We start from the raw sequence: 26780 nt of genomic DNA on the forward strand, positions 1-26780 counted from the left end.
AGCGCAGCCTGAGCGCGCTGCACGGCGCGGGCGGCTCGGCCGGGCCCCCAGCGCTGCCCGGGGCGCCGGCGGCCAGCGCGCACCCGCTGCCGCCCGTGCCCCTCTTCAGCCGCTTCCTGTGCACCCCGCTGGCGGCCGCCTGCCCGTCGGGGAGCGAGCAGGGGGACGCGGCGCCCGGCGAGCGCGAGGAGCTGCTGCTGCTGCAGAGCACGGCCGAGCAGCTGCGCCAGACGGCGCTGCAGCAGGAGGCGCGCATCCGCGCCGACCAGGACACCATCCGCGAGCTCACCCGCAAGCTGGGCCGCTGCGAGAGCGGCCTGCCGCGCGGCCTCCAGGACACCGGGCCACGCCGCGACGCCATGGCCGACGGGCCTTGGGACTCGCCCGCGCTCCTCCTGGAGCTGGAGGATGCCGTGCACGCCCTCCGGGACCGCATCGTCCGCATCGAGGTGAGCGCAGCGCCGCGCGCCGTCGGGGGCAGGCGCGGGTGGGAGGGGCCGCTCGCGGGCGTCCCGGGTCCAGCCGGCGCCGCCGCCGGGCAGAGGGCCCCTGCGGAGGCCCCCGCGAGTCTCTGAGCCTTAGGTGTCCCGTCTGTGTAAAGGGGACGATGGTCCCTTCCTCGCAGGTGAGAAGGACGTATTCCAGTGTGGCACGCAGACCAGAGTCTGGCACTGTGATAGAGGCGCAGGGGGCGCGCGGGAAGGGCTCGTTCCCGATCCTTTTTCCTCCAGGCACCCCTGTAAGCCTCAGTTTCTGCGTCAGTAAAATGGGTACAACAGTGACCACTTGTAATGAGGACTGATTAAAATGTAGGTATGCGGAAATGCTTGGCACGTACTAGGACCTCATTAAATATCCATTTCATTTCCTTCTTCCAGACACCCCCAAAGCAGCGCCAGCCACCCCCCCCCCCCCCCCCCCCCCCACTCCCTACGGTCAGGAGATAGGACGCGCTGTCCAAGGGAGCCGGGTCCTCCTCTCCTGGCCGAAGATTGGGGGAACACAGTGTCCCCTAAGCCAAACCCGGTGCCCCTCATCACCTCCCCCCCTCAAGTGCCCCACCGGGGCTCAGACCACGGACCCGACAGCAGGAGCTCAGATGGCGCTGCCCAGCCACAATAGCTGGAAGCTGGCAGCTCTGGGATGGGAGCTGAGCGGAGAATAGGGCCCCACCCAGGTTCCTCCTCCTCCACTCACCTTTCCCAGACGTCCTGGCTCAGCCTCAGGGTCAGACACGAGGGGTCCAACAGGGGTAGTCCCGTCTTGTCTGTGGTGTGATCCTGGGCCAGTCATTTCTCCTTTGAAGTCCCTAGACCCCTCTCTCCCTGTGAGAACCTGTTTGGGGCCCCCTGGAAGGGGACAGACCAGCCGGGACAGACATCTGGGAGGCACTGACCACCCCTAGCCATCCATGATTTCTAGACTGTGGGGAAAGATGTTGCCAACAAAACTGGATCTGTAGAAGGAGGGGGAGACAGTGGCCAAAGTGCTGGCTGCCCCTTTACTACTCTGCCCCCAGCTGGCAGAGGCAGAGGAGGAGAGGCTGGCAGGAAGGAGATGCAGGGCATCCCCCGTCCCATAGCCCTCTCCATTAAGTCTCTGGGGGAGCAGCACAGGCCATGCCCTGTGGCAGGCTGGCCACGCCCACGGCCCAGTGGCCCTCTGGAAAGTCTGTGCTGGTGTCAGCACCCGCCCCGCAGGGAGTCGGAGCACAGCCAGGCAGCTCTGAGAGCCAACCTCTCACCTCACAGGTGAGAAACCCGGGGCCCGGAGACCTCCTTGGGTGTGGAACAGAGGCAGGAGGAAAGCCCAGAGTCTGCCAGGCCGGCATCCCCTTTCCCAGGCCAGCTCTGGGCTTTCTGGGATGAGAGAGCCGAGAGCAGGAAAATAATCAGGGGATGCCGAACGCCGACGGCGGAGGGCAGTGTCAGTTTCCTCACCTGTAAAATGGGGACCATGCTGGCACCTGCCACACTGGGTGTCAGGAGGGTTAAATGAGTTAATCTCCATGAAGGGCCCAGAACACTGACTGCAGAGGTATGCTCAATCAATTTGAGTGATTGCTATTTTTTTATCATTAAGCTATAATATTACTAATTTTTAAATAGCCAAAAATAAAAACGGGAGCAAACCCTCCTTTTAGGAAATAGATTTCATTAGTGTAAAAGAAAAAAAGATTTGGTTTTCTGTAAACTTCCTCTTGCCTGCCCAGGCCCTGCCCCCACACCCAGATGGCACCCGTAGTTCCTCCCACGTCGGGAGCTGGCAGGGCTGGGCTTGCCCTGGACCTGTTCCCCCAGCACCTGCGCATTTGGCAGGGTGGGCTTCCCTCCAGTTAGCCTGCTGGGGCGGGGGGATCCTGGTGACTGGGATTTGGCACCAGCTCAGCCTCCCAGGTGGAGGGAGCCCTGGCTCCCCTACACACCGCTCCTGCTTTCTGAGCACAGTGGACATGGAGGGAGAAAGGCGGGAGCTGCGTGCCCGTCAGGTCTGCCTTCCGGGCTGGCGTCGGCCAGAGCCAGTCTCTTTGGGGTCTTTGGGAAACCTGGGTCCTGAAGCCCAACAGATGTGGACCCCATGCAGCCTTTAGTCACTGTCTAGTTTCTCCCCTCTTTTCTCATCCAGTATCCTCAAAAGAATGCCCCAGATTCTCAGCGTCTGCTTTGTCACCTCTCTTCTCTCTCCTGCCATGGCACACTGAACGTGCTCGTGGTGACGTCACCTGACTTGATAAATTGAACGGGAACGTTTCAGCCCTTATCTTGCTGGACCCCCTCCGCCATCTGACCCCACTGATCGTTCCCTCCTGCAGATCGCCATGCCCTTGGCTTCTGGACGCCTCTCAGCTGCCCGTCCTCCCTCTGCTTTTCTGTCCCCTTGCGGGGTCCTCCTCCTTCGACATTTGAGCCCCTCCTGGCTCTCCTCTCCTTTCCCTGGGTGAACGCTGCCCCACCCTGAGGCTTCCAACACCCCCTCCACTGTGGGGCCCCAAACCAACCTCGTCTCCAGCCCAGGGTTGTCTCAGGAGCTCCAGACCAGTAAATCCAATGCTTCCTGAGCACCTCCTTCTGGACGTCCCACTGCCGTCTACCCTCCTCGTGCCCCAACCTGGACTCAGGTCCTCCGCCAGCCTGCTTCTCAGGGGTGCTCTGAGAAGCCATGCTCGACTCCTCCCCCTCCCTCTTCCTTCCAGTGGCCTCATCTCTGTGGATGATTGCAGCAGCCTCCTCACTGGTCTCCCACCTCCAGGTGCACCCCTCTATCCATCCTCCTCCAAGCAGCCCCAGGGGTCTTCCTTAAGCCCACCGTGGGGCTCCCCTGTGGTGTAAACTCTTCAGCCTGCTCCCAGGCTGCTATTGCCCATCTGACCCACCTCCCAGTTTCATCTTGCTTCTGCCTAGATTACCACCAGTGCGTCCGTACTCATCATTTAAGTCTGCTTGGAGGACACCTCCTCCCAGAGGCCCTCCCTGATCATGCTCTGTCCTCTTCCTACTCCCACTGGTGCTCCCATCATCTCCAACACATCCCGTCCCGTCCCCACCTGGCACGTCTCTGCATCTGCCCCTCCGGCTCCTCGCTCCCACCCCCAGCTGGCCCAGCGCCTCCCCCAGGCCTCAAGTGGGGCCACTTTTGAGGGCTTAGGAGAAATTGTCTTCTTTTCTATTTTTTTTTACTTTTGTTGTTATTGTTTATTGGAAAAAGTCAAAAGGCATTTTGGGGGAAAACTGTATTTAATTCTACTGTTTTATCTGTTTTTGCAGCCTGCTTTTTGTCCTTTATCCAAATGTAGACGTTGTCCCAGACTTGTGTTGCTGGTAATTATCACTTTCCCGACGGCCTTAATATCCTGGGCTCCGTCCCTGGCTCCACCATCCATCAGTCCCTTGACCGTCTCCTGCTGCCAGAGATGTAGGTTGTTTCTCAGTATTTTTCTTCTAGATGCTCATTGAGGGATCAGTTTCACGCAGATAGTTGTTTGTTTTCTTCTTTTTAAGTCTGTCGAATTATTTCTCCAGGCTGAATTCCCAGGAGTGGTATTACTGGGTCAGAGGATATTGACTTTTTAAGACTGTGGCCAAGAACCACTTTCCAAAAGGGTTGGACCGTTTATGTGGCCACCGACCGTCTACGCATCTTCCAGCATTCCATTTTTGCACTAATTTAATCTATGTGTGAAATGAAACTTTAAGATTGATTTAATCAGAAATTCTTTGACGTAAAAACCACATCCTTTAGTGAGTCTGGCAAGCTGGTTACCTCCCCCAACCTTGGAGTAGGAGCCGTGGTAAGGAACACCCTGATGATGGTCCCAGGGGACCCCGGACTTAATAGCAATTATAGCTCACATTTCCTGAGCGCTTGCCTTATGTCAGGCACTGGGCATTGTCTCATTAAATCCTCACAGGGTCTCTCTGAGGGAGGTACTATTCTATCCCCCCTTTACAGATGAAGAAATCAAGGTTCAGAGAGGTTAAGAAACTGGCCCAAGGTCACACAGAAGTGGAGCCTCTCTTCAGTGTCTGGCTTCCTTGTTCCTTATTGTTAATTCTAGATCCCTCTGGAAGGGTCAGACCTCACCCACCTTCAGGAGTGAGAGAGACGGGTGAGAGCAGTGCCTCTTGCTGGAGAGCGCCCTGGAGACTTTCTGCCTCAGAGCAGCCAGGGTGAGTGTGCTGAGGGCCCGTCCTCAAAGGCCTGTCCTGCTGGCTGGCAAGACACGAGGCTCACGTGGGGGCTTTGCTGATAGCAATAAATAATACCAACAACAGGTAACATTTATTAGGCACTTACTACATACGTATTAGCTTATTCAGTAGGCCATGCACATTCCTATCTTACAGGAGAGGAAATGGAGGCTCAGAGCTGGAGGGACCAGAGCCAAGGAAATCACCCGCATCCCCCTTCAGTGTCCCGTCTATAAAGTGACATAGTGGGCCAGCTGCTCCCTAAATGCTTGCAGCTCTGAACATCCTCTGGAATAGGAAGGCTGGATGGCATTCTATTTAGCTCGTCTTGTGACGTTAGGCTAATCATGGTCCCTCGCAGGGCCTCCGTTTTCTTATTTGTAAAATGGGTGGAAGGAGGGGCTGGGTTTGGTCTAGGCCTTTTGGGTCTAAATTCTGAGTTCTTGGGCAGATGCCTCCTGATTAGGAACGAAGGGGCCAGGTTACATGTGTGTGCGGCCCCTGGGTCCCCGTCCACCCACCCCCAGACCTGCAGTTTCTCAGGAAAGTCTGCAGATAAACACAGTGGTTCAGAGAGTCTCCTCGTGCCTTTTCTAAAGTCTGCTGGTTGCTCTTACCTTTCTCCTACATTGCTGCCCATTCTGGAAGCTTCTGCCATGTGGGGCCTGCCTCCCCTGCCCCTGCCTCCTTGGCCGTGAAGGCGGCCAGCAGAGTGCGGTGAGAGAGTCCTGTCCGTCGGCCTTGTGTTTGAGGCAGGGGAACCTCAGTGCCCTCCAGCCACCTGCAGACCCTGATGGCCCCCTCCCTGGGGCTGGCCTCCCCCGTCTCCGGCTGGGGCACCCACCCTAGGAAGCCCTTAATCCCTACTCCTACCGGTGTGGCCCCTTCATTCGAGCAAGAAACCTGGTGTTTTACACTCCAGCTCTGCCACCTGCTTGCTGTGACCTCGGAAATTTCCTTCTCCTCTCCGATCCTCATTTTTTCCATCTGTCAAACGTGAGGGGTGGGCAGGATGCCCCAGAGGACCCCTCTTGCTCTGTCGTCCTGTACCCTGGAGGCCTCTCGTCCCCGGCAGCCCTTCCCCCGGGAGGGGAGCCCCTTCCGCTGTTCCGAGCCTAGCAGGAGCTGCTTGGGCGGAAGGCAGGGCGTCACCCGTGGGACTTTTTCTTTTTTAAGGTATGTCTTACATTCAAGATATGTAAGAGCTCACATATCTTACTTATAAAATAGGACCCACATCTAAGGTGTACTGCTCAGGGAATGTTTCTGGATGGAGACACCCATGAAAGCACCACCCAGATCAAGAATCAGAACATTTCCAGTGCCCCCGAAGGCTCTTTTATGACCCCTGAAGTCCTTGCATCCCCAAAGGCACCACTATCCTGGCTTCTGTCAGAGATCAGGCTTGCCTGTGTCTGAACTTCATACAAATGGACTCAGACAGCTGCACCCCTTGTGCGTGGCATTCTCATTCAACGTTGTGTCTGGCGTTCCATCACGATGTCTGTGTCAGTGGCTTGTTATTTTCCGTGGCTGTGTAGTGTTCTGAGGTATGGACATACCTTCATTTATTTCCCCATTCTTCCATGAATGGCCATTTGGGTTGTTTCTGGTTTTGGGTTATTACTAAAAAAGCTGCCAGGAGCATTCTCATGATAGCTTTTGGTGGCTAGAAGCCCTCACTTTTCCAGGATACAGCCCCAGGAGTAGGATGTCCGGGTCCCGGGAGAGGCATATGTTTAGCGTGAGGAGGTACTGCCAAATGCTTTCCTGAAGTGGCACTGAGCGTTTACACGCCCACTGACGGGCGAGGCTGGCCAACCTCGGCATGGTCATTTTAAAAATGCTCCCTGTTCTGGTGGGCGTGTAGTGGACTCGTTCTGGGTTTCATTTGTATTTCTCTGATGACTCACGATGTGGAGCACCTTTTCTTGTGTTTACTGGCCATTTTGTGAAGTCCTTGCCTGTAGGAGGTAGAACGAGGTCAGGGCGTGGCACCCCTCACCGAGGGAGAATGCACTGGGGTTTCCCCAGGACAATCTTGGGCACGTGATCCCTGCCGAATGCTGGGGACAGGGATTGAGGCAACCAACCTAAAGTGGAAGCACGTATGTGCCCCACACACCCCTCACTTGACTCCAGGGAAGCTGAGACTCAGAGAGGCTGAGTGACTTGCCTAAGGCCACACAGCATGGCAGAAGCTGAGCCAAGACCATAGCTAGGATTTTCTATTAAAATGGGCTGAGGTTGGGGTCCCCAGTCTTTGCTGCAGATTTTTCCCAGGGGACCAGAAGGTGTGTGGGCAGGCGCAGCCTGAGAGGGCAGTCTGTGGCCTTCTTGATGCAGCAGCTTGACAGGGTGTACTTGAAGGGAGAGGTGAGGGGACCTGGGGTTGGGGGTGACCTATTACTCACTCTGGGGCCTCAGAGCCCAGGAGGGTATATGGACCCTCAGAGAGCCTTCCCCGCCTTCTGCCGTCCTCCTCACCCTCACCATGCATCCGTCGCCCTGACTTGGCACCCCCGGGGCACAGAGGCCCATCAGTCTTCTTTTCATTACAGCTCCAAATGGGTACTGGGGGATGAAGGTGGAAGATCAGTCTGCCCTCTGCCACGCGCTCTCCTGCCCCTTCCCGCCGGGGTTAGATGGAGACAGGGTGGCCCCTGGGCCAGCTCCTGGGGAGGAAGGCTGGGAGCCGGGAGCCACAGAGGCTGCTCTGAGAGTCCTCGCCTGACTCACAAGGCTCCTCGCAGGCTCTTGCCGTCACAGCATCACATCCGCCTCCCCCGCCAGCTGAGAGCACCCCTGGGGGCAGGCTCCCGTCTGATTCGCCCCTGGAGCCGCAGTCCCAGCGCTGAGTAGAGGAGCAGGGCTGGGCACCCTCCGGTCAGCCTGGTCTAAGGGCCTTACGATTTAGTCCCACGAGAACCTTGGGACTATTACTGTCTCATTCCACAGAGCAGGAAACGGAGCTCAGAGAGGTCAAGAACCTTGCCTAGGCCACCCAGCTGGGACTTCAATCTAGGCAGTCCGGCTCCGGGGCCCACCCCGCACGGTGACAACTCACTACGCTCTCCTGCCCCTCGATAATAGTGAAGAACAATAATAATAGTTATGACCATGTATCAGCCACTTACTATATGCCAGACTTTACATAGGTTCTTCGATTTTGTCGTTACTTATATCCCACAGCGTACGTACTATTCTCACCCGCATTTTACAGATGAGGAGACTGAGGGTGAAGAGTTAGCAGCTGGCCCGGGGCCGTAGGCCTAGTAAGTGGGGAGCCTGGAAATGACGCGGCTTGTCTGACGTGAAGCATGTCCTGCAGTGGCAGCTTCGTGTTGCCCCAGCACCTGTTGGCGGAGGGACGAATGAATGAATGAGTGAGTGAGTGAGTGAGTGCACTGCAGTCCCTCCAGAGAAGTCCTCTTTCTCTCTCCCTGTGGAGCATCTTAGCTCAGGCATCAGGAAAGCTGCCATCTGGAGGGTGAGCGGGCATTGGCCAGAGGAGACGGGTGGGGGGTGGGGGCAGGAAGAGTGTTCTTGGCAGAAGGAACAGCACGTGCGTGCGGAGGTCCTAGGGTAACAGGGACCTGGGGTAGCTGGGGACTTTCCGTGGAGCGCAGTGTAGCCCGCAGGTAGTGAAGGCGAGGCCAGAAGTGCAGGGATCTTATGGGGGGGAAGGGGTTCCAGGAGCATTTTAAGTGGGAGAGCAATGTGGCTGGATCTGCAGTTAGGTGACTGCTGTGTAGGGCCCAGGTGACCGTGGCTGGCACCAGGGAGGGGCAGAGATGCCGAGTGAGGCTGTGGTTAAGATTCAGGGTTAGAATCTACTCTCAGAGGCTCTGCTTTTGATATTTTCCCCCGTTTTTTAAAGAAAACCATTGCGAATTATCTCAGACATACACAAAGGTATAAAGAAGACCATCCAGGTCCCCACCCAGGACGTTTGCAGCCAGCGGATGCTCCTCCAGGGCCTCCCCGCTCCCAGGCCCCGACCGCCCACCCCGAGAGGTGGTCACCAATGCCCTGAACTCATGTTCTGTCTCCCGTGCATTTCTTCCTGCTTGTGCAAATGTGTGGTCTAGTTTAGAATCTTTGCAACTTTGTGCAAACGGTATCTGTTCTTTTGTAACTTGCTTTTTTTTTCTCAGTGTAATGATTAAACAAAAAGATTGATGGTTGAAGATGGAAAAGAGTGGGCTCCTTCAAGAGATATTTGAGCAGTCTTAGTAACAGTAATGATCGCCAACACATCGCACATCATGCGCCAACTCTGCCCTCAGGGCATTAGATCTCTTAACTCATTTAATCCTCACTACAATGCTACGAGATAATGTTATTATTGTACCCTTTTTGCTGATGGGGAAACTGAGGCTCAGCAACCTTACGTAACGAGGTCACTGGGCCAGTGGAGCCGGGGTGTGAGCCGGGCAGACTCGCACCGGACTGGGGATGAGCGAATGGGGAGCTGAGACCCAGCCTACAGCGCTGCCCCAGCCTGCTCTCTTTCCAGCCTGCCCTGCTGCCCCGGGAGCCGGGCCCGGGGCTGTCCTGTGCAGGGGCAGCTGTGCAGACACAGGACCCTGACCCTGAAGTCCAGCGCCTTCCCTCTGCTCCCTGCAGGAAAGGAGCGGTCCCCACCTGGGGACAGGGTTACTGTGTCTCCCCACATCCTCCCAGCCTCAGAGTCACCCTGCCTGGGCAGGTCCCTCCTATCCGTGTCCCTCAGTGAAGCTGCCCCACAGCATGCCGGACCCTCCCAGCCTTCTTCTGGCCCCTACAACCTCTTCTCCTGGCCCTCAAGGCAAGCAGGTCGCCAGCACTGTGCCCACTTGGCAGACCAACAAATTGAGACCAGACTGTCAGGGTAGGGCCGAAGAGTGGGAACAGGTTCTGGAATCAGAAGGGCCTGGGCCGGGGTCCGGGCTTTGTGACTTTGCAGCTGTGTGACCTTAGGCAGGTGACTTCACCTCTCTGAGCATCAGTTCCTTCATCTGTAAAGTGGGCCTCCTTACTTCCCCAGGTTGTTGAAAGGGGTTGTGAAATGGTTGCACAGTGCTTCCTCAGTGCAGGACCTGGCACACAGTGCGTGACAAGGACAGCCGCCCCGTTAGCATCCTTATTCCTGAGTGCTAATGAGCCCAGCATGTTAGCGCTGAGCTGGACAGAACCCTGGGCTCCGGGCCCCATGTTCTTGCACCAGACCCCACTCCGGACTCCAGCACGACAGGCTGTGGGTTCCGAACCCCCGTTTTCCTGCCTCATCAGGAGCTGAGTGGGGGAGGCGGCATCATTATCTCCCCCACCGTCTTAGGCTGGGGGCCCACTTGGCACTGGGCTGGAAGCCCACGCGGCACAGCCTGCACCCGCGGCAGATGGGAGAGGCAGGGAGAGGCGTGTTCCTCTGATTCAGACATTGGGGCGGGGAGGGGGCCACACGCAGTCCGTGAGCCCACCTCCTCCCTGGCCTTCCTGTTGGCAGCAGGGCTGGTGGCTCTGACAAAAGAACAGCTTGTGCGCCCGCCTCCCTCAGCCCGCACGGTTTCTCCTCGCAACCGCGTCTGTGTCATCCCCTTCCTTCCTGGCAGGTACTTCTCCCTCTGCTAGAGAAAGAGGCTCTGGCTCCAGAGGTATCAGCCTGGCCCAGCCCCATCACTGTAGAAAATTCAAAAGGACTTCTGCCTCAGTTTCCCCATCTGTGAAATGGGGACACTAAGTGTAGCAACCAAAACGAGTGGCTGTGAGGACTCATGAGTAAATACGTGTAACGTGCTCAGGATGGGCCTGGCACACTGCCTCTTTTGGCACAGTGGGAGGAGGGAAACCAAAGATGCAAAGGTGCTGGGGCCCAGAGACCCAGCCGCGGCCCTTCCAACCCTGAGGTGGAATGCACTCGATGAGCTAGTTGCCTCAGCCCCGGGTTTCCTGGACGTCCAGCCACCTCAAAGGCAGTGGGTGGCTGGCCTTGTCACTCCACAGGCCATCTGTGGTCCAGGGGAGTTTCTTGAGGTAGTGAGCCCCCCATCAGCTGATGTATTCAAGCCTTGCAGTTTGCATTCTGCTTGTACAGTCCATGAGGCTTGTTACTGCCATTCTGCTGTCCTTCCGTCTTCCCCGGGGATGGAAGAGTGGGGCCACTTGTCCTTGTTTTACAAAAGGGGAAACTGAGGCTTTTAGTCCAGAGTCAGGATTTGTAGGCACCTGGGGAGTGAGAAGGAGCCCTCAGGACAGCGAAGGTGAGTGTAACAGGGGTGGGGCCCGGTGTCCTGAGCCGCTCACCGACCGGGCCTGCCCACCTCACCTGGCCGGCACCCCAGCCTGGTGGCCCAGCAGGCATCCTCATGGATAAGCGACTGTGCCCTCTTATGTGGGACGTGGGGTGGATCAAGGCGGCCCTCTCTGGGCCAGGCTTGGGCTGCGCCCTTCCCCTTCATGCCATCGTTTAATCCTCACCACAGCCCTGCCAGCTGGGCCTTCCAAGGCCCCTTTTTATAGATGAGGAAAAGTGACACCAGAGGGGTTAGCCCGCCTGCCTGCACTCTCCAGCTGGAGCCGCAGAACCGAGCCTCAGTCCCTCCAGCTCCTCAGCGTGCAGTCACATTACTGTCCGTGGTAGCACTGTCCATGTCCCTTGTCTTGGGCACCGAGCATGGCAGTGACAGTCTGCCCTCCCCACTCCCCAGCACTTTGAGGCTGGAGACACATTTATCCCCTCATTAAATGGCTAGAAAATGGGCTGAGAGAGGTTCAGGGACTCGCCCAATGTCACCCAGAGAATGGCCAGCAAGGCCAGGGCTGGGCCCGTGAGGCTGGAGTGGGTCTCCTGCACTTGCCCATGGACGTCCCCACGGCTCAGGCACTCGGGGAATGCAGGGGGGGCTCTTGGTTCCTTTCTGCTTCTGGCTGGCTCTTCGGCATCTGGCACAGCACCCAGGCCGTGGTCACGGAACATGTGCTCAGTGGAGGAGCCTTGAGGACTCAGTGAGTGAGCTCAGGTCTGAGGCCAAGCCTGGGCGCAGGGCCCAGGGCAGGCGGGGCGGGGGGGGGGGGGGGAACTGCCCGGGCCCCTGGGGAGGAAGCATAGGCCTGTCAGTGGGGAGCGGGGAGGAAGGAGGAAGCCAGGGGGACGGGGAAGGTCTGATTTGGCCCCTAGAAGCTCACTGAATTGTTAATTTCCTACTGATGTTCCCCTGACGTGGCTGCCAGAGACTGCCCCCTCCCAGCGTCTGGACTTGTGGCCTCGCCTGCCTTCCTCCACCCCCGAAGGGGCTTCCTCCAACAGGGGAGGGGAAAGGAGAGGCCCCCCCACTGGCTCCTGCCCCAATTCTTCTGCCTACTGGGGGCTTAAGACGGGAAAAGGGGGATTCGAAACGCTTTGTCCTCTTACTGGGCAGCCTGGGGGTGTCAGAGACCACTTAGGAACACTCTGCCCTAGACAGTAATTACATTAAACAGCCTCTGTTTCTTGGCACTTACCACTTAATCATCCCCACGGGCCTTCTAAATAGGTACAGTTGTCCTGTGTTGCATGTGAGGAAACATGGGGTTCAGAGAGGTGAAGGCCTTTGCCCAGGATCACACAGCAGATTGGTTCCCAAGCCGGATTTGAACCCTAGGCTGTCTGACTCCAGAGTCTGTGATCTGAACCACCTGCTACCCTGGAATGGCCACACCACTGAAGCCCCTGGTTCATGCCCCTGGGTCTGCCCGGTGCCCACACCAAACCTTGCACCATCTTAGAGAAGCTTGGCGAGTGAACGAGCGAAGCCTAAGATGGTCCACCCCTCAAGGACCTGTCAGTGTACAGGCTTCTGGGTATGAGGGACTCGGGCCACGGCTCTCAACCCGACTGCATGTTAGAACCACTGGGAGCTTGCACAGTGCTCCACTGCCACTCCTCCACCCCACCCGCCCTGGGCTGCACTGTCCTTGAGGGAGGAGCCGGGCTGCTTGCAGCTGACCTTCATGCACCCGTCCTGGAAACAGCCTGCTGGGCACCCAGGATGGGTTTGCGGCCTGGAGTTGGTGTTGCCATCCCCATTTTGCATACGGGGAAGTTGCGGCTCACCTGGGGTTACTCAGGGGGGCAGTGGGCATCTCTGAGCCCAGGCGTCTTTCCTTCCTCCCTCTGAGAGACCTCACATGCCTCTTACTCTGCCCTGTGAGCAGCAGGAGCTCCCAGCACGTGTGAACTTCTCTGCTTCCCCGGCCCCTGTGCCCGCGGTGCCCACCGCCCTGCACTCCAAGATGGACGAGCTGGAGGGGCAGCTGCTAGCCAAGGTGCTGGCACTGGAGAAGGAGCGTGCGGCCCTCAGTCACAGCGGCCAGCGGCAGCGGCAAGAGGTGGAGAAGGAGCTGGACGCTCTGCAGGACCGTGTGGCTGAGCTGGAGCACGGTGGGTCCTGGGCCCGCAGAGGGCATAGCCGGAGAGGCCTCCGTCCTTAGATGGTTCCTTGGGGTGGCAGATTCACTGGGAAACATTGTCACGCTCTCCAGAGGCTGACGTTAGGCAGGATATGGGGAGGAGGCTGTGACACCCAAGAGGGACAGAATAACTGGGGGATGTCATCATCATTATTATTACAGTTAGCACTTTCTGGCGCTTATCATAATTATGTACGGGAGAGAGCTAAGTCCTTGACACAGCAGCTTGTCTACTCTTCACAAACTGCACAGGGATGGTACTGTTATCATCCCCTTTTCACAGATGAGGAAACTGACCCTCAGAGTCCCAAGACTGTCCTGTTCAAATCCCAGCTCTGCCACTTACTAGCTGTGTGGCCTAAATCTGTCTGTGCCAAGGTTTCCTCATCTGTAAACTGGGGGCTATAACAGTGGCTGCCTCATAGGGCTGTTCCAGAATGAACGAGCTGATGTACGCAGAGCACTTAGAACAGTGCCTGCCACACAGACAGCACTGCAGACTGCTTGTTACATGAATGGGCCAAGAACTCTAAAAATAATTGTAGCAATAGCTCACATTTGTTGAGCATTTACTATGGGCTAAACCCTTGCATAGCTTGTTCCTGGGAGGGAGGGAATAGTCCCCATGTTACTGGGGAAACTGAGGCCCAGAGAGGGTCAGTTAAACCTGTTGAAAGTCACACGGCTGGGACGTGGTGGAGGCGGGACTTGAACTGAAGACGTCTCAGGTCCAGAGCCCTTGTGTTCTAGCCACGCCCCTCAATGCAGAGGCGAAGTAGAGAAAGCGGTGAAGGCACCTGTCACCGAGCAGGTGCCCAGGGACTAGCAGCCCTCATTCTGGAGTGTGCCCTGCTCACCTCACAATCATCAGTGTCCACTGACCCCCACATGTCCACCTTGTCCCCACCAGGGTCCTCGGCCTACAGCCCCCCGGACGCCTTCAAGATCAGCATCCCCATCCGCAACAACTACATGTACGCCCGCGTGCGGAAGGCGCTGCCCGAGCTCTATGCCTTCACCGTCTGCGTGTGGCTGCGGTCCAGGTCAGACGGCACTGGCCAGGGCACCCCCTTCTCCTACTCAGTGCCCGGGCAGGCCAACGAGATCGTGTTGCTGGAGGCGGGCCACGAGCCCATGGAGCTGCTGATCAATGACAAGGTGAGCGGGGCCAGGCAGAGCAGGAGGGATCGGGGGCCGGGGACACCCTTCGGGAGCAGCTGCACTGTGCTGGGCCCCAAACACGTGGGCCCTTTCAGTTCTGCTCGGTGTTGTGAGTACACGTGAAAGACTGCTGTGTGCTGAGCTGGGTTCTAGGACTGCAAAGACAAGCGGACCCGGGGCTGCCTGAAGAGGGGCTGTGTCCAGAAGAGGCCGTCGGGGGTGCTGTTCCCATGTACAGGGGAGACACGAGGCCCGCAGAGACTGACTGCCCCAGGAAGTGTCTGCCCCCAGCGCCCTGCTCATTCTCTTGGACAAAGAGAGAAGGAAATGAGGTCCAAAGACCGACCTGGGGAGGGAGGGAGGGAAGTGGGTTCCCCTGCCCTCCTCCCTCCCCCGCGGCCAGCCCTTTGCCCCACCCGTCACGTGGAGAGCAGAAAGGAGCCATGGTCAGGCTCTGGACCTGAAGGCTGGGTCTGAATCCTGGTTCTGCCTCTTACCCACTGTGTGACCTTAGACTGGTCACTCACCCTCCCCGTGCCTTAGTTTCCTCATCTGTAAAGCAGGAATGATAATAGTCTCTACCTTAGAGGGTTGTGGTGAGAAGTAAGTGGCTTAAATACTTGTCAAGGGCTTTGAGCAAAGTCTCACATTTAGCAAGCCTCGACAGATGTGAGCTGTTTTTATTGTCCCAGGCCTTGTGCTAATAAGTACTTTACTCACATTATCACCTTTGACCCTCTCAAAAGCACTGGGAGGTAGATACCCTATTATCCCCATTTTGCAGATGGAAAAGCTGAGACTCAGAGATGGCAAATAATGCACCCTGGTCACAGCTGGTGAAGGGGTGATGATGTGATTTGGGGCCTTGGGCCCCAGAAAGCACCTCTTAACCCCTCCACTGTTCTGCCCTTGGGCCATCCATCTTCCCCATGCCTGGGCCTCCCACCCTCCACCCCTCCCCCAGCCTGGCTGCAGAGCAGAACAGGGACCAGCCTTGGGTAGGAGGAGTGATGTTGCAGGGGTATGGTGATGGAGGGGGGAGGCAGGGAGCATCTTATTAGCCACTCCCCCCAAGTATCCTCCCTTGGCTGCCACAGTGCTTTGGGTCTTGCAGGCATAGTGGTCTTCTGAGACTCCCTGGAAATGCAGACACCACATATGGCACCCACTTGTGACCAGCCCATAGCCACAGAGAGCTGCTAGGAGAGGTTGACACCCATCAAAATCCTGCTCAGCAGGAGGTGCCTGTCATGGGTCTCGGGGAGGAGGAGGGAGATGAGCCCACGGGGCGGTGAATTTCTCTCATGGCCCAATAGGTTCTAAGAAGATTGGGGTAGCTGGACGACATCTGGATCCTACTGCTCTGTTCCCTGTCTACACGCCCTGGCCGCCATCCTTGGCTCTGCCCATGGTCAGCCCTCAGTTCTTAGTAGGAGGGATTCAGCACCCTGGACAGAGCCCAGGGCAGCCCTATTCCGGAACCTCCTTTGAGCACCAACCTCGCAGGCTGCTTACAGTTCCTCTTTTATTCCAACCTCTAAGCCTTTGCTCCTGCTGTGCCCCCCCACTTGGTTTGCCTTGCAGTGGAATGCTCGGAGTCCACTGTCCTTCCAGATGTGCTTAGACTCCATTTTTCTGTTTCCACACCCCTCTTCCTCTGCATCTTCACAACCTCTGTACCTCCTCTATGACCCCTGTTATTTTGTCTTGTAATATTGTCCCTGAAGTCCTTCCCTCCTGTGCAGACCCAGCTCATTTACGGCTGGGACCAGAATCCTTATCCCCAGGGTCCAGAACAAGGCCTGGCACCAAGTAGGCCTCAGAGAATGTTGCATTAAACTGTGATCTCAGAGAACTGAGGAGATGAAAGAACCCTTTGGGAGCCCCAACTCCACAGGCAGCAAATACCTTTCATCTCACAGGCCAACTCTAATCAATCAGCAGTGGCCTCTGAGAGCACTGTGATGAGAAAGATTCTGAGGCTGAGTCTAGGCTCATGATTGATTAGTCATGTCTGCCTTGGGTGGAGGAGGTGGAGGTGGCTGCATATTTGCTATCCCATGCCTGACCTCCTCACTTTACAGATGAGGAAGCCAAGGCCCAGGAGGAAAGAGCAGTCTTCCCAAGGTCCCACAGGGGGTTGTTGGCAGAGCTCAGGCCACACGCTGGTGCCCAGTCTCTGAGTCCAGGGCTTGTGCCACCACTGCCAGTGCTTCTTGAGTCTAGCTGTGTGCGGGGCACTGTGTGAGGTGTTCAGGGGCAGCTGGGATCGTGAGATGCTGCTCCTGCCCCACATGACCTCACAAGCCTGTTAGAGAGTGAATAGACTACCTGCGAACACCAACACTGCACAGTCCCCTGTGATCTGAGTGAAGCTGCCTGGTGAGGTCACGGGGAAAGAGGAAAGAGTGTCGGAAGGATGCTGGGCTGGGAGGAAGGGGAGGTCAAGCCTGGGTCAGTCCCAGGAAGGAAGGATATGGTTCTCTTGGGCCCCCACCCCACTGCTCCAGCCTTGGGCCTTGTGGCACCTCTGACCTGGGGCTTGGGGACCTATGTTCAGGTGGCCCAGCTGCCCTTGAGCCTGAAGGACAATAGCTGGCACCACATCTGCATCGCCTGGACCACGAGGGATGGCCTGTGGTCTGCCTACCAGGATGGGGAGCTGCGGGGCTCCGGTGAGAATCTGGCAGCCTGGCACCCCATCAAGCCTCATGGGATCCTTATCCTGGGCCAGGAGCAGGTAAGGCTCAGGGTGATTTCGGGGCTTGAGACCCAAATAGATATCCTACCCACCCATGGCCCCTGAGGAGGAGGGCCTAGGTGGAGGGACCCTGAAAGCACAGCAGTGATCACTCAGTCTGAACCAGCCCTTCTGCAGATGGGCAGAGTGAGACCCAGAGAGAGCAGAGACCTGCCCAATGGGCTGGAACCTTGGGGCGGGACCAGAACTTTGGGGTGGGGCTGGAACCCTGGGGCGGAGCTGGAACCTTGGGGTGGGGCTGGAACCTTGGGGAGGGGCTGGAACCTTGGGGTGGGGCTTCATCAGGGACAGAGACCTGACTCTGAGTCTGCCTGTCTTTTCTGCTCCTCACTCCATGTCTCTCTCCTTTCTCTCTGCTCTCTTGGCCCAGGATACCCTGGGCGGCCGGTTTGATGCCACCCAGGCCTTCGTGGGTGACATTGCCCAGTTTAACCTGTGGGACCACGCCCTGACACCTGCCCAGGTCCTGGGCATTGCCAACTGTACCGGGCCACTGCTGGGCAACGTCCTCCCCTGGGAAGACAAGCTGGTAGAGGCCTTCGGGGGTGCAACAAAGTCCGCCTTCGATGTCTGCAAGGGGAGGGCCAAGGCATGAGGGGCCACCTCGCCCAGGGCCCCTCTCTTGCCTGCCAACTCGGGGACCTTATGGGGGGCGGGGATATATTCCCTCCTCAGCCTACCCACACCCTGGCCTCCCTTCCTGCCCCACTCCTGGCCATGCCTCCCATTTCCCCAGCCATACCCACGTCTCCAGAATGCCCCGCCCTGCAATAGCTGTTCCCTAATCCCACTTGGATGGGGACAAGCAACTCAAGTCAACGGGTCAAGCCTGGAATGAGTCCAGGGCCTGGCAGGGGCTGGGTAGCAGTGCCCACGGCCTGGCATTACACTGGAGCCCTCTCTTACCCCACCCCACCCTGTCCCATCAACCACATCTGATTCCACTGATCTCGACAGCATTCCCCATGGGGTTGTGTATGGGGGAAGCACCCACTATCTCAACAGCAGGGTGGCTGTCCACCCCCCTGACCCCCATGCACCAAGCCTGACCCCTTCCCCTTCAGGGCCACAACAGGCTGTAGAGCCATCGCCCCAGCTGGGAAGGCGATGACGGAGATCTGGGAGCCTCAGACTCCCCCGTCCGCCCTCGTTCCACCAGCTGCCAGTCAAGGCAGCGGGATATTGATGGAGCCTCTCCGCTCTCCCCTGCCCCGTACCCACACCCACACCCTCCCTCTGCGTCCTCTTGCCTTGTTTTTTTGTGTGCAGTGGTCTGAATGTTGGTCCTATGCCTGGCCCAGCCCCACCTCAATTTCCAGGACATTCCCTTTCCACTTCCAGCCTGGAGGGTTAGGGACCACAACCCCCAGAGGCCAAAGGGCCATAGTCACCCCTGTGACCACCCACAGCTGTGCCCACTGGCATGGTCACCTCTCCCTCTCTGCGCCCAGGACAGGGCCTGGGCCACTATAGCCTGGGCTGGGAGCAGCTTGAGGCAGAGGCCGGGTGCCCCAGGGGATCAAGCTCCAGCAGAGCCACATTACCTACCCCGCCTCTGCATGGCCCTGCAGCCTCTGGGGAAGGAAGGAAGAAGCTGAGAGGGCAGGGAGGAGCCCGGGGTGATGGGCAGAGCACTGGATGAGGAGGAGGAGCCCTTGGTTCCCAGCCAGCCCTGCTGCTAACCTGCTGTGTGGCCTTCTATAAGTCCCTGCCCTCTCTGGGCTGGCCTTCCTCATTTGTGAGCTGAGGCCCTTGCTTTCGTCATTTCTGACAGCTCTCCAGATCAAGCGTGAGATGGTCTGTGATTCCAGGTGGATTGGGGGTGGGGGGAGCCAAGCCTGAGAACCTGCCTAGTGACTGAGGGGCAGAGCAGGAGCAGCTCCTAGGACCAGGCAGCGCGTGGGATCTGGCTAGGCGTGAGTTAGGGTCAGCAGCTGGCTCCGGAGAGTCAGGGGCGAGGGCACAGGTCAAGGCAGAGCAACCTCACGCACAGATCGTAAAAGCCAGCTCTTCTGGGTCCCCTCAGAAGGCACCGCCGCCTGTCTGAGAGTGTCTCAAAGGGCTGGTGGCTTCCTGGTCCCACCCTTGAATCCTCACCAGCTCCCCCAAGAGAGTGGAAGAATGTTAAAGCTGGGAAGAGCCACCCAATCTGACCCCTTGCTTGTATATAAAAGGGGAAGAACTCAGAGAGGGCAAGTGACTTGCACAGGATCACACAGCACAATGAGGCAGAACCAGAACTAGAACCCAGTGCTTCTGACTCCCTCTTCAGTGCTCTTCCCCCTACACCATACTGCCTGCCCATGAGAGTCTTTGAGTCTAGCCCACACCTAAGAGGATGGACATCTGAGAGGTCAGAATCCTTTCCCACATGACCGCTGGAACATCTTTGTGAAACACCAAACATCTTGGCATCTTCCCCCAGGAGGTAGCTGGAGGAGAGGTGTGCTCCAGGGCCCTCTGACACGAATGGAGAGCTGAGGATGCAGGTGACCTACCCGGTGTCCAGGCAGCTGCAGGCTACCTGACTCAGTGGGCACTGGTGCTTTTGCCCTCCTCTTGTTCCCAGTCCCCACTCTCCAGGCCACTTAGCCTGAGGCTGAGGCAAGAGCCGCAGGCTGTGGGCCCAGCGCAGTGCCCTGGAGGCTTCTCCAAGACCTGTTGCCTCCAGCCCCCAGATCCTTGTTTCCATTTCAAGAGCACAAGCAGACCGTTCAGCCCCTCCGGCCCGACTCCCCCCAGAAGAAGGAGCGATGGCGTGCTTCAGCCGGAACCTGCGGAGATCCAGGTTGCCCTGGTAACCGCCGATGACATCAGCCCCAGTGCTGGGTCAAGCGTCTCGTAATGACATATGCTGTTGCTGGGTGACGGCGGAATTCAGAACTTAGATTTGGGGATGCTGGGCTTTCTTGGGTTGCTGTTACTGTTTTTAAGGAAGCAGTTTTGGTGGAGGCCTTGGGGGAAGGAAAGGGTCTTAGAAGGGAGGGAACGGAACTTGTCTGACCCCTTGAGCCCACCCGGAGGCATCTCCCCAAGTCCTTTATGCTTTGTCGTGTTGGTAATGAAATAGCTGACGTCCGAGCCTCGTGCCTGTCCTGAGTCACACTGGTCAGCCCTCCAGAGGGAACAGGAACGAACTGGAGATGTTGGGGTGCAGGCTCTGAGTCCGGGCCATTGGTGAGTGGCCTGGGTCCCCATTTCCATTCCAGGAAGACGAAACTCCAAAGTCCCCACCCCTTCATCCATTGATCATTCTTGGTACCTTTGCCAAACTCCTGCTGTTGGGCTCCAGCTTTGATGTCTTCTTCAGCTGCTCCCGGGCACAGCCAAGAAGACGGGGGAGGAGGAGCTAGACGTGGTGCTTGCTTGTGCCCCGAGCTGCTCCAGGCCAGTAACGATGCTGGAGGCCCTGTTTGTTACATCCTTTTTAAGTGTCAGGCACTGTGCTGAGCACCTCACGGGCATCATCTTCACAATATGGTTATAAGCTAGGACCGTTCTTAGTCCCATCATACAAGTGAGGAAACTGAAACACAGAGAGGTTAACTGCCCTGCCCAGTGTCAATCAGCCAGCAAGTGATGGAGCACAGAGTTCAAACCCAGGCAGGTTCCAGCCAGGGCCCAGTGCAGAGCCTGAGGGGCCGGAGACCCCCACCCTCTGTGGACCGGGATTTGGGCCTCATTGCTCCTTGGTGGGTTTTGGCCTGAAGGGATGTACCTGACCCCATTCACCACCCCGTGGGGTTTGAGGTGGAGAAACAGGCACGGGATGGGTCAGTCCCAGGGCTGGGGTCCCCTTGGTTGAGGCCATGGGAGGGGTCCCACTGCAGCATGCCCATCGCCTCAGCCCTTGTCTAAGTGGCTGGAGTTTCCAGGAGAGCTGAAAGGAATCAGAAAGCTGGACAGTATCCTGGGAGCCCCAGGCAGGCAAGGGGAGGATACTGATATTTCTCAAACTCCTGCTTTGAGCCAAGCCCGGCGCCAGGTGCTTCACAGCTCTTATCTGCCAGACTTTCCCAACTTTGCGGCACGTTGTGCCCCCAATCAATGTCCCCAAGGGACAGATCCCCTTGCCACAATTGTGCATGACCAGGACCACAGATTTGGGCGGGAAGGGCTCTCGGAGGAGGCCGAAGCCCTCATTTTACAAATGAGGATGCAGGAGCCCAGGGAGGGTGAGTGGCCCTTGGGGTCACCCTGCCGGGGACCCAGGAGACCTGAACCCAGCTTTCTCTCTGCATTCAGTGCTGTCTCCACAATGCAGTGGCCCCTTTCCCCCTAGGATGGGGTCCCTCCTTTTCTCGATTTCCCAGCACCCTTCCTCTGAGCAAACTGGGGAAGCGGCCCCCTCCCAGAGATGGGACTACTCTCTTCACCCGCTTTGTCCCAGCTGCCTGCCACCCCAAACCCCCCCCCCCCCCCCACCCCCGGCCCCGCTGAGTCGGGAGGGGGCTCGCATAGGCCCAGGCTGAGCAGCGAGTGAGCATGTCGAGCTGTCGGACGCTGTGAAGTCGGTGCACCAACTGGTGACCCAGCCCCCGCCCCCCTCCCTCTCCTCGCCCGATTTTGTACATAAAGTGACATGAGATGCAACATGTGTGTATGTGTGTGTGTGTATGATATATGTCATGGTGTTTGTTACTTTTTTGTTTTTGTAAATTTGAATGTTCAAAATAAACATGATGTTTACTCTGAGGCTCTTCTTGCAAGGGTGGGGTACCCTGGGGGGCACCGGGCAAGAGGGAGGCAGCTACTTGGGGCAGGGAAGGAGGCAAAGATAAAGGAGGTACCCCCTTGGTGCCCCAAAGCCTCACCCAACCCCACTTAGGGCCCCCAACCTGACAGGTTGTGCAGGTCCCTTTCCCAGGATGTGTGCAGGAAGGATGTAAAGAACACAAGTCCCACATGGAAAGTGTCCCAGTTCTGATAACTGGGCTTTGGCCTCATTCCTGACACCCCATCCCCACCTGGTGCCCCAGTTCTGGGAAACAAGTCCCAGACTTGTTCCCTGAGACTCAATCTGCCTGAGTCACTTGCCTGGACCCCCAGAGTTTGCCTCCCTTGGGGTCCTGGGGAGACAAGGGGAGGAGAGGGGGAGGGGCTCTGTTGTGTTTCAACCTGTGCCCTCCCCACCATCTGCCTGGACTCCCCTGACACGTTTGGCCCCTAGACTGGAACCTCGGACCAGTGTCAGGATCTGCTTCCCCTACCACCTCTCTAGCGCCCACCCTGTCCCTGGGAGGTCTTGATCTATTCCCAGCCTGCCCTGTCAACACCATCTTGGGGGCACAGCCTCCACCCTCCTGCTCCATCTCTGCTCCTGGTTGGACCTTGTCCTCAAATGCCAGAGGGCCACTGAGGGGTCAGGGGTCACACCAACAGCATGGTCCCTCCCAGACTTTTCTGAAGCTCTCCAAACCTCCAAGATGAGGGAATTCACCCCATGGAGACGAAGGGGCACAGCTGGAAGCAGCACTTCCAACAGGAAAACCGCCTATGAAGTCTACTGAGTTATCTGAAAAATTCGTGTGCCTTCTTCATCCTACTCCAGAATGAATCCAGATTTGTTTTAAAATAAATATGTTTTTAATTACCACCGAGCAAAATTAAGCCGCAGGCAGATCTACCTTGTTTATCCTCTCTTGCGCTGAGTTACTTACAAACACCCTCTCTCCCTCTGTCCCACTCAGCTGGCAACGTCCCGCCCTGGTTAAATCCCGCTGTCCACCTGCTTCGCGCCAGCACCTGCACCGCTGAAGGCTGTTGCGCAAAAGCACACAGCTCTGATGTGTGTTGACTCTCATTTTAAATTCACAGCTGGAGATCTTCGAGGGTCGTCGTTTCTCGCTGCCCTGTAGTCTTTTTTGTTTTTGTTTTTTTTTTGAGGAAGATTAGCCCTGAGCTAACATCTGCTGCCAATCCTCCTCTTTTTGCCGAGGAAGACTGACCCTGATCTCACATCCGTACCCATCTTCCTCTACTTTATATGTGGGACACCTACCACAGAATGGCTTGCCAACCGGTGCCATGTCCGCACCCGGGATCCGAACCGATGAACCCCAGGCCACCGAAGCAGAACGTGTGCACTTAACCGCTGCACCACCGGGCTGGCCCCTGCCCTGCAGTCTTAGCACACTGTCCCTGGTGAGGGCTTGCTCTCCAAAATAGCTAAACATCAGATCCTCTCTCTCCTCAAACCGCCTACAGCCTTCCACCCCAGCCTTGCACACTCAAGGGTGACCTTGCCTCATAGTCCATTGAGGGAACAAAACCATCGTCACCTCAACACCAAATCTGCCCACAAACCCGCACTGTCCCTCCTGCTCCAGCTTCCCTCCTGCCACGCAGAGTGCGCTGCCCGCTCCTACTAGACGCCCTTGTGTCCTGGATCCCCACCCCCCTGGCCTTCTCAAAAACTTCTCTCCCGAATGATCAACTTCTCCTTGTCTGTTATTCCAACAGCTATGCGAATATGCCCTAGTGTCAAACAAAATCACCCATCCAGAACCAGCCTCCTCCTCTAGCCACCACCCACTTCTTTGCTTCCTTCTCTGCAAGACTTCTTGAAAAAGCAGGTGTGTCCCCAAAGGTCCCCAAGACCACCCTCATGTTTGATGATTCACTAGAAGGACTCAGAGAACTCAGAGAAACTGTTGCACTCGTCGTTATGGTTTGTTACAGCAAAAGGATACAGGTTAAAAGCAGCTAAGGAAAAAGGCATACAGCGCAGGGTCCGGGAGAGACCCGGAGCCAGCTTCCAGAAGTTCTCTCCCATGCAGTTGTGTGGACCATGCTTCATTCTCCCAGCAGTGTTGCGTGACACACGTACAGAAAATTGTCAGCCAGGGAGGCTCCCAGAGCCTCAGTGTCCAAGGTTTGTAATGGGGGTCAGTCACATAAGCATGAGGCACCCACATGAGTGACATTAACCACACAGTCTCCAACCCCCACCCCCAGAGGTCAAACTGATAAGCATGACCTAGAGCCCCAGGCAAATAAAAACAGGTGTTTTCCATATATCACTTTGTTAGCATAAACTCTCTGATATGGCCCAAGGTACACAAAGACACTCTTATCAGGCTAGATCTCCCAAGGGCTCAGAGGTTATCCTCCAGGGCTGGTCAAGGTCCAGTCCTTTCTTTGGAATGTGCAGGGTTTGAGCCCCCTGAGCCCGCTGAGTTAACCCTTCACTGCACATGGGGTCTATAGTCTTTGTTGCAACTTGCTCCCTCTCTCATGCAAGCCTTGGCCAGTTCCCTCTCAACTGCTGCCCCCACCACTCTACTGTGATCACTCTTGTCAAGGCCAACAGCAACCTCTATGCTACAAAACCTCATGGCCTGGCCTCGGTCCTCATCTGAGCTGAGTCCTCAGCCGCATTTGATGCGTAGTTAGCCACTTCTTCCTTCTTAAAAGTTTTTCTTCTCTTGCTTTCCAAAACATGCCTCCTCCTGGCTTTCCCCTCTGCCTCAGTGGTTCTCAAACTTTAGCCTGCATCACACTCATCTTATTGAAGCACTGATTTCCAGGGGCCGGCCTGGTGGTGCTGCAGTTAAGTGCGCACGTTCCACTTCGGCAGCCTGGGGTTCACCGGTTCGGATCCCACAGGCGCAGACCTAGCCAGGCTGTGGCAGGCATCCCACATCCCACAGTAGAGGAAGATGGGCACGGATGTTAGCTCAGGGCCAGTCTTCCTCAGCAAAAAGAGGAGGATTGGCGGCAGATGTTAGCTCAGGGCTAAGCTTCCTCCAAAAAAGAAAACAACAAAGCCCTGATTTCTGGGCCCCACCCCCAGAGTTTCCAAGGCAGTGGGGCCTGATGTCCCGCATTCCTAACAAGTGCCAGGTGATGCTGTGGCTGCCGCTCCCCGGAACGCACTTTGAGAGCCACCGCTTAACTTCAGCGGCTGCTCCTTCTCAGGCTCCGTCTGGTCTCCCCCCATCTCCCTGACCTCTAAACGCTGCAGCGCCCTGGGGCACAGTCCTGGGCCTCTCTATTCTTTCCCTTTAGACACTCTCCCTAGGAAATCTCATCCAGGCACGCGGCTTTAACTATCACCTGATGACTTTCAAAACAATGGCTCCTTCCTAGACCTCCCCCTCAACTCCACGTCTGTATGTCCAGGTTGCCTAATAGGGGTCTCAAAATTAACACATCCAAAAGGAAACTCCTGATCCCCTCTACTTCTCTCCCAGGCTTCCACTTCTCAATAAATAGCTCACCACCCCTAGTTGCTCACATTAGAAATGCAAGGATTATCATTGACTTCCTGCTCTCTCTTGCCCATCCTGGTCTACCCGTCACCTTCTGGCCCTACCACTGACACGTCTCCAACTTGTTCACTCCTCTCCAGGCCTTCTGCTGCCACTCCATTCCAAGCCACCATCATCTCTCAATTGTACAACTGCACTGGCCTCTCTTAGAATCCATTCCCTATGCAGCATCCAGAATGATCATGTTTCAATCAAAATATTGTCATTCCCCTCCTTAAAACTCTCCAAAGCTTTCCAGTACACTTAGACTAACTCGTGCCCTTTCCCTGACTTAAAAAGCCCTACGTGATCTGGCCCTGCCCACCTCTCAGATCTCATGCAGCAACTCTCTCCCTTTCTCCCATTACACTCGGGACACACAGGCGTCTGTCTGTTCCTCAAGCGTGCCAGAGTCAGGGAATTTGTGTGTGCTGTTCCCTTAGCATGCAATGCACCTGCCCCTAGTTCTCAAGAGACTTGCTTCCTCTTGTCATTCAGGCTTCAGCCTGTCAGGCAACAATCACAGAAGTTTAACTGACCCTCCAGCCTTAAGTAGCTGCTTGGTTGCTCTCTGCCGTTCACCACGTCCTCTCCATCACCAAAGACCTGGGAACTAAGCCCTTCCCACTCATCCGGGATGCAAACCTTTTAGGTCACCTGCTCTATCAACCTCTTTAACTCTTTCTACAGCATGCACCTCTCTTCGATAATGATCTTGTTGACTTATTATTAATTGTAGGTCACCTGGAGTGTTAGCTCCATGAGAGAAGGGATCCTATTTGTCTTTTTCACCACTGTATATATCCAATACCTGGCACAGAGTAGGGCTTACTACGTATCTGCTGAATACTAATAACTGATACATTGAAGTCTTGCTCTATGCCAGGCACTCACTGCTCTGAGCCCTTGATATATCTAGGTTTATTTAATCCTGAGAAGGAAGTACTGTGAGACAACAGGCACAGAAAAGTGAAGTCACTTGCCAAGGTCACGTGGCTTGGAAGTGTCAACATTGCGATTTTAGTCCAGTCTGACTCCAGAACAAGCACTCAAATGCTACACTGTGTAGTTGGTGATTTCAGATTCCCCTTAGTCCCTCAGCGATGTCAAAACACTGTTTTGAGAAATAAAGGTGGATGTAGGAGATTTCTGTTGCAGACCAACTCTCCCACTGAGAAAATGTAGAAATTAAAATATCCATGGAAGGCATCAGAGAAGTACCAAGATAGGTGAGAGTTGAGTGACAAAGATCCCATAGAGGAGAGAAGCTCAGAGAAGCAAGCCTGACTTTGGGGCTACAGTTTTCCTCTTGAGGCTCCTGTTTATCCACAACAAATGGCTAAGTTGAGCGAAGAGCAATAGTTGAGCAGCTGGTTAATATGTTCAAGAAATTATATCATAGATTGAAGTAGGGATTCCAGCTAAAAATTGGAGTTCAGGACAAAGGGCTCTAGTAAAATGATTCAGACTTTCAGCAGGACCCCAAGG

General features: G+C 56.4%; 1 protein-coding gene across 1 annotated transcript in view; it reads left to right on the plus strand.

Annotated features, from left to right (window-relative positions):
* The window catches only part of NPTXR (neuronal pentraxin receptor), a 23960-nt gene extending 2332 nt beyond the window's left edge, over positions 1-21628 (plus strand). Inside the window, exons 3-7 of the mRNA XM_046646700.1 lie at positions 1-449; positions 12864-13089; positions 14029-14276; positions 16840-17019; positions 17411-21628. The exon at positions 1-449 is cut by the window's left edge and continues 8 nt beyond it. Coding sequence (XP_046502656.1) covers positions 1-449; positions 12864-13089; positions 14029-14276; positions 16840-17019; positions 17411-17635 — 1328 coding nt within the window. The 3' untranslated portion in view covers positions 17636-21628. The remainder of the gene's footprint in view (positions 450-12863; positions 13090-14028; positions 14277-16839; positions 17020-17410) is intronic.
* Positions 21629-26780: the final 5152 nt, after the last annotated feature.

Source organism: Equus quagga, chromosome 19, assembly GCF_021613505.1.
Source record: "Equus quagga isolate Etosha38 chromosome 19, UCLA_HA_Equagga_1.0, whole genome shotgun sequence".
NCBI classification, from domain to species: Eukaryota; Metazoa; Chordata; class Mammalia; order Perissodactyla; family Equidae; genus Equus; species Equus quagga.